Below are 6608 nucleotides of genomic sequence, written 5' to 3'. Positions count from 1 at the left end.
TAAAACGCCGTCTCAATGTGGACGGAAGGCCAAAACGGAGAGAAAAATATACGTTTTCAAACGAAAACGTATTAGTGTGGACATGGCCTCAATATGTGGTTTTGTGTATGTTCACATAGGGTGGAAAAACAAACAAACATGTTTTAAGAACCAATAGAATCCCGCGGTTGCGTTAACCCCCACCCTTGCAAGTCTGGAGAATCATGACTGTTAATGAATAGGGAGGGATTATCATTAATTGGCCACAGTCTGTAGGGTACAAAAAGACCAAAGTGCAGCATCTCAACAGTGTGAATAGTTGTTGAACAATGGCAGGAAGTTGGTGTGCTTGTCCATCTCTGGCACTTTGTGTCTGGATCTGTGCTTTATGTCACGCTGTTCCACAGTGGAATAATCTGCCCCAGAATCCTCAAACCCTGATGTTCCAGCAAACTGACCAGCGGTTTCAACAGCAAGCTCGTCAACAGTTTCCTCAGCAGGTTCAACAGCAAGCAAGTCAACAGTTTCCTCAGCAGATTCAACAGCAAGCTCGTCAACAGACACCTCAGCAGTTTCAGCAGCAAGCAAGTCAACAATTTCTAGTTCAAGAGCAAGCTAGTCAACAGATTCCTCAGCAGTTTCAACAGTCTGTTCAACAGCAAGCTAGTCAACAATTTCCTCAGCCTAAGCAGCCAGTGGCACAGGCAGAGCCCCTTGACAAATGTGCTGTTGCTGATTATGAGCAGATCCAATGTGGACCACCTGGTATTAGTGATGCTGAGTGTGCTGCCATCAACTGCTGCTTTAATGGACAGCAGTGTTACTATGGGAAGGCAGGTAAGAGTGAGTCAATCCAAAGAGTTCATGTTAAACTGATCTTCAGCAAAAACTCATTAGTAACTCATTCCAGTGACTGTCCAGTGTATAAGAGATGGTCAGTTTGTGGTGGTGGTGGCTAGAGATGTTACGCTGCCTCGACTGAGCCTGGATTCAGTCCGTCTCCTGGGTGGAAGTGACCCACCTTGCAGTCCTGTGGGTTCCACTCCTTTCTTTGTTATATACCAGTTCCCTGTCACCGCATGTGGCACGAGCATGATGGTGAGTAGCTGCTTGTGTATATTTATTTTCTGGATGGCTTAGAATGGATTGGATTGCCAACAGTGTTGCTATATGCAGGAGGACAGTGGATATGTGGTGTATGAAAACCGAATGAGCTCCTCGTATGAAGTGGGTAATGGACCACTTGGTTCCATCACAAGGGACAGCCATTTTGAGTAAGTGACATGCTTTATCATACATGTTAATCACTGACAAATGCTACAAGCTCATGGTTTGTCTAGGCTTCTTTTCCAGTGTAGGTACTCTGGTACTTCTATTGAAGCTCTGGTTGTGGAGGTCAACAGTGTTCCTCCACCACCTCCAGTAGCTGCTCCTGGACCACTCAGGGTAGAACTTAGACTAGCAAATGGCCAATGTGTCACTAAAGGCTGTGCAGAAGGTAGGTGCTTGCCCCAAGTATGCCTAAAGCCTCTTAAACTCCAGGTTGTAGCAGTTTAGTTGAACACTGTATCCTCAGGGGACGAGGCGTACACATCCTACTACAGTGCCGCTGATTATCCAGTTACTAAAGTCCTCCGAGAGCCTGTGTATGTTGAGGTGCGCATTTTGGAGAGGACCGACCCCAACATTGTCCTAATGCTGGGACATTGCTGGGCAACACAAGCCCCCAATCCACTCAGTCTACCCCAATGGGACCTTCTGGTTGATGGGTGAGTAAGGCTAGTCTTTATCTGTGTGCTGTTGGGCATTTCTGACTGCCTCTTTGCCCCTCAGATGCCCGTACCAGGATGATCGTTACCTGACCACATTGGTTCCAGTGCCTGGATCTTCTGGTCTTCAGTTTCCAACCCACTACAAGCGCTTTGTTGTGAAGATGTTCACATTTGTAGATCCAGCATCACTGGCTCCTCTGCAGGAAACCGTAAGCTCCACAGTCTTACGGAGAACTTTAATATTAGTGCTATGTATAGTGAATTATATGGCTTAATCCTTTCCTCATCTGTTAGATCTTCATCCACTGTAGTACAGCGGTGTGCAATACCTCTTCTGGCTCCTGTGAGCAAAGTTGCGCTAGGAAAAGTGAGTGTTTGTTGTAAATTGACTTCAGGATCTGAATTTATTTAAATGCCCCTCATGCTTCTACTACTTTTTACAGGAAGAGATGTGCACGTCAAGACCATCTCTAGTGGGAAAACTGTGGTGTCTAGTGGAGAAGTCCTCCTGGTCCTGTGAATTTGGTGATTTAATAAACTTCCTGAAACTACACATTAGTTTCTCTTTGGTATTGATTTCTGACGGAGTTGGATGTTTCGTGACTTGTCAGTTTAACTTATAGGGCCACGCTAATAAACCTTTGTGCATTGAGGTTCTAGACTTGATCTAAATGGACCAAGCATCTGCCCAAGCCATTTAACTTAACTATTTAACTAAGCTCTAGTTGCTAACTTGGGGCCACCGTTCATGTTTCACATGGTATCAAATTATACTGTAGGTGCAATAGGTAATATTTGAGGATCTATTGCAATAAGATCCACAATTGTGTTCAGTGGTGTATAAATGCTTTCCTCAATGAACCAATATGTTTTATTACCCAAGAGTGAGACATTTATATCTATGTAACTGCAGGCAGCCTTCTATGAAGGTCAACATCTTGTGATGTCATGTTTCAGCATAATTTACAGAGCGTGTTTTGTTTATACCTAGAAAGATGCTAGAAACTAGCCATAGACACTTATTTACTTTTCCCTTGTCAGTGGTGTAAAATGAAGTTGGATTGTTTCATGTACAGGTCCTTCTCAAAAAAAAAAAAATAGCATATTGTGATCTAGTTAATTATTTTCCATAATGTAATGATAAAAATTAAATTCTCCGGAAAATTCTAAATTCTACCGGAAGTGAGGGAGGGGTGCAATTATTGTTATTGCATTATAGTTATTTTAGCAAGAATGTAAGGACAAAATGGGCTTGAGAATGAGTTACTCATTTGATAAATTGTAAGTTAAATATATAGAAAACTGTTGTGATAAAACAGGCCTGCCAGGGTTGAATTGGTCATTTTGTATACACATTTGTTTCGTTTAAAACAATGCCGAATTTTCTCTCTTGTAGATTTTGACATTATTATTTTACACGAAAAAAAATGCATGCTGCACATGTTCTTGTGAAATAAAGTATATTTTATAAAAAATGCCCATTTATTTTATTTTTTTTAAATTTTTTTTGCAGTTGCCTTGTGTGATGTTAATGATTTGTGTTGACACATCTTTGCCTCCGGCGGGGTATTTAAACACTTCACGGAGTTGCTGGATGAAATATTCCACTGAATATTTGAACCGTGAATCAGAGTCCCAAACTGCTGCAGCCCAGTCAATAGCTCTCCCCGTTAACAACGTCATTAAGAATGCACATTTCTTCTCCTCTGATTCAAATTTATCCCCTTGATGATCAAAGTACAGTCTGATTTGACGAATGAAGCCTTTACATTGTTCAGAAGAACCATCAAACTTTTCAGAAAGAGCAAAGCTTACCGTCTTGGGCGTTGGCTGTGGGAGTGATCGGATGTAATGTGTTAGATGTTCATTTACTGATTGGAGCTTGGTTAGTTGTTCCTGGTATCCCTTTAACATTTTGCTTTGATAAGTGAAGGCTTGCAGGTTCGAAACTTCCGCTGGATTCATGGGAGGCGAAGTATTCTGTAACAAGGACGCTGAGGCTGATTTAGAATCCATGTGCGGAAGTTTATTAAAGACAGTTTCCACAAACAAATACGATAAGGCAGGCAGAGGGTCAAAACCAAGGTACCGTAGCAGTCAGATCTTTCAACATACAAAGGGGAATTCCAAAAGGCAAGAGTGAGTAGGCAGGCAAAAGGTCCAAGCAAAAACATCAGTCCGATCAGGCAACCAAAACAAAGGGAATAATACAGAAAATCGAAAAACAGATTACCAGGCAGAATCATACACAATGGACAAGCAGGATCAACAGGAAATACCGCTCGGTAAGGCATGTAAACTGGCAATACGTCGCAATGAGTAAAGAATGGTCTCTGGTTAAATAGCAGTCAAACAGGAAATGAGTGCAGAAGAAGCAGAGGGAGTGGAACACAGTCAGTAATCAGGTGAGGGCTCCCTCTGCTGGTTTGGCATTACAGCTGTATGCCAAAATCATCAGTATTAAAACAATAAAACACCTGAAATATTTCAGTTGGTGTGCAATGAATCTAAAATATATGAAAGTTTATTTTTTTATCATTACATTATGGAAAATAGTTAACTTTATCACAATATGCAAATTTTTTGAGAAGGACGTGTAACTTCATTCTTCTCCCTTGCTGTTATGGCTTTGATAATCAGCTGATTTGTACTACTGACTGTCAATGTTACAGGAGTCACCAATCTGCTGATCGTGAAGAGTTTTCAAAACCGGAGAAAACATTTTTATTTGTGTGTAGTAAATGGTGTCTAGGGGATGCGGAGGCACGTGCGTTGTTACAATCACACTATTTTTGCCGGGCGCACCTTTGCACTCATGCAGATGCGTTGACTGTAAACAATGACCCTATTAAGACCCTTGATCCTCATCTGACTATGGCTTTGTAGACGTTATCCATGGTGTGGACTGTGGTACAGAAACTTGGCTCACTCTGGTTATTCTCTGCTGTTTCAGACGACGATATGTTCGTCCCGCTTTAGCAACCGTAGATTCTTGGAAAGGGGGGGGGGCAGTGGGCTGAGCCCACTGCTTGTAACCGAACCGCTAGATGTCACAAAAATCTACACACTGCACCTTTAAAGGTTGTGTAACTCCTGTTTGTGGCTTGACTGCACATATTGATACTCGAGCATTGCCAAGCCCCTCTAAGTTTACTTTTTTTGTAATGGTGTTTTTTCTTTTTCTTATCAGTCCTAAACATAGCATCTGGAGTAAAATCTGTATCAACCTGCAGTTAATTTTCCTTTAACCCCAAGTTTATTATAGCACTTTTTTTCAGGATAGTCCCGGTAATATTTATTGAGAAGTAGACTTCTTTATTTAGCATTAATCCCTTAATTTTTATATCCCACCAATGCTGTCCGAGGCCTTGTTTACACCTGGTACTTAAAAAATACCTGGTACTTAAAAAGTACTATAAAAAATATAAAAGTAATCCACATGGCTTTGTGGGGGTTGGTAAAGGATTTCTGAAGGGATGTTTGTGTAAGAGAAATACCCATGTTTAAAACATATAACTAGTTTCTGGCCGTACACTTATACGCAAGTGGACTTCGTAAGTGTCTTACGCCTCTCGCACTTGGGTAACAAACTCAAGCTCCTCCAAGATTTCTCTTTAAAAATGGTTGTTTTAGACTTCTAATTCGTGACTAGTGTTTTGTTTTACTTTATCCTCTACTGTACGTGTCCACGTTTGTCATTATGTTGAACGTCGGGTCAGAGGTTAGTCTTCCACCCTAAATCGATGCGCATGGCCGTCTGACGGAAATTTTAGTTGATAAAACAAACATATCAATTCACTTCAGAAGGCCTTTATTTACCCTGCAGAACCATGTGGATTACTTTTATGATGGATGGAAACACTTTGATGGACTTAGTAAATCATGGGGTATTTATTTAATTTTTTTTTTTTTTGGTGAACTAACCCTTTAAAACTAATCTTTGATTACCAAAATTACATTTTTATTTTTTTCCTTGAAAAACCCCTGCCTGGACTGGTTTTATGATTTACTTATCCCCATTAAACTGTTAACAGATCTACCCCCGTTTCCTGTGTGTGGGATCTTCACATTTATGGGATATAAAACAGAAATAGAGATGACATGGAGTGGTTTATTTATGTCATAAAAGAATATTTCAAATAAATGCTGTTCTTCTGAACTTTATATTCATCCTAGAAACCTTAAAAAAATAGTAAGATCAACATTGATGATAATAGTGAATAATAATGAATGTTTTATCAAGTTACTGAAGAGTGAAGACTGGAATAATGATGCTTAAAACATTAAAATAGAAAAGTCAATTTAAATGTGTATTTCAGGCCATATTATTGCTGGCCACTTGGACACATCTGTGATCCATTTGTTGTCTGAAATGGCATAGGGATCTGGTAATGTCTCACCATTATCGGAGGAGTCCACGCTACCTGGTTTGATAGGCTACCTTGGTAATTGATTCTAGTCATTTCCTCACACATCTCATGTCTTGTACAGTATGTTTACAGTATCAAATTTTTCAAATGTGGCAGGTTGTGTTGTAGCCTTGTAAACAGTTTGGACAGAAAGGCTCAGCAAACAACAAAACCAGGTAGGCTAAGGTCATAAATCCATAGGGTATGTCAGGCTTTTATGATTATGAAACTTCATTCAGAGACCTGATGAACATCGCCATTTCAGAGTTGGATGGATCTGTTTGTTTACATAACATTATGTAAAACATTAGCTAACAACTGTTGACTGGTAGACTAAGTTACAATTAACGTAGATTTCGCTTTGTGAATTCTTGTTGAATCAAACTGAATGGAAATAAGATCTCTAGTGTCTAGCCTGACACACCGTAGTGATCAGAAAGGCTCCAAA

General features: G+C 40.3%; 1 protein-coding gene across 2 annotated transcripts; it reads left to right on the top strand.

Moving 5' to 3' along the window:
• The first annotated feature begins 272 nt into the window (after positions 1-272).
• On the top strand, positions 273-2304 carry LOC120460710 (zona pellucida sperm-binding protein 4). 2 transcript variants are annotated; one of them, XM_039648634.2, is made up of 9 exons: positions 273-479; positions 516-816; positions 890-1077; positions 1156-1253; positions 1320-1477; positions 1556-1748; positions 1813-1960; positions 2046-2118; positions 2195-2304. In XM_039648634.2, exons 1-9 carry the CDS (start codon positions 309-311, stop codon positions 2269-2271), a joined length of 1407 nt encoding a protein of 468 aa, XP_039504568.2. In that variant the 5' UTR covers positions 273-308; the 3' UTR covers positions 2272-2304. The 2 variants fall into 2 exon arrangements, with proteins under 2 accessions (XP_039504568.2, XP_039504567.2); XM_039648633.2 differs by having other exon boundaries at positions 273-816.
• Positions 2305-6608: the final 4304 nt, after the last annotated feature.

The sequence above is a fragment of the Pimephales promelas genome, chromosome 20 (genome assembly GCF_988280905.1).
Source record: "Pimephales promelas chromosome 20, fPimPro1.hap1.1, whole genome shotgun sequence".
NCBI classification, from domain to species: Eukaryota; Metazoa; Chordata; class Actinopteri; order Cypriniformes; family Leuciscidae; genus Pimephales; species Pimephales promelas.
The sequence above is the reverse complement of the archived record's forward strand: the minus strand, read 5'-3'. Positions and strand labels throughout refer to the sequence as shown.

Bases quoted from the DNA above. Each gene is read 5' to 3' on its own strand.
- LOC120460710 (XM_039648633.2), top strand. From the start codon at position 309: ATGGCAGGAAGTTGGTGTGCTTGTCCATCTCTGGCACTTTGTGTCTGG. The intron at 817-889 runs GTAAGAGTGAGT...AACTCATTCCAG, and splicing joins GTGTTACTATGGGAAGGCAG to TGACTGTCCAGTGTATAAGA. The intron at 1,961-2,045 runs GTAAGCTCCACA...CTCATCTGTTAG, and splicing joins TGGCTCCTCTGCAGGAAACC to ATCTTCATCCACTGTAGTAC.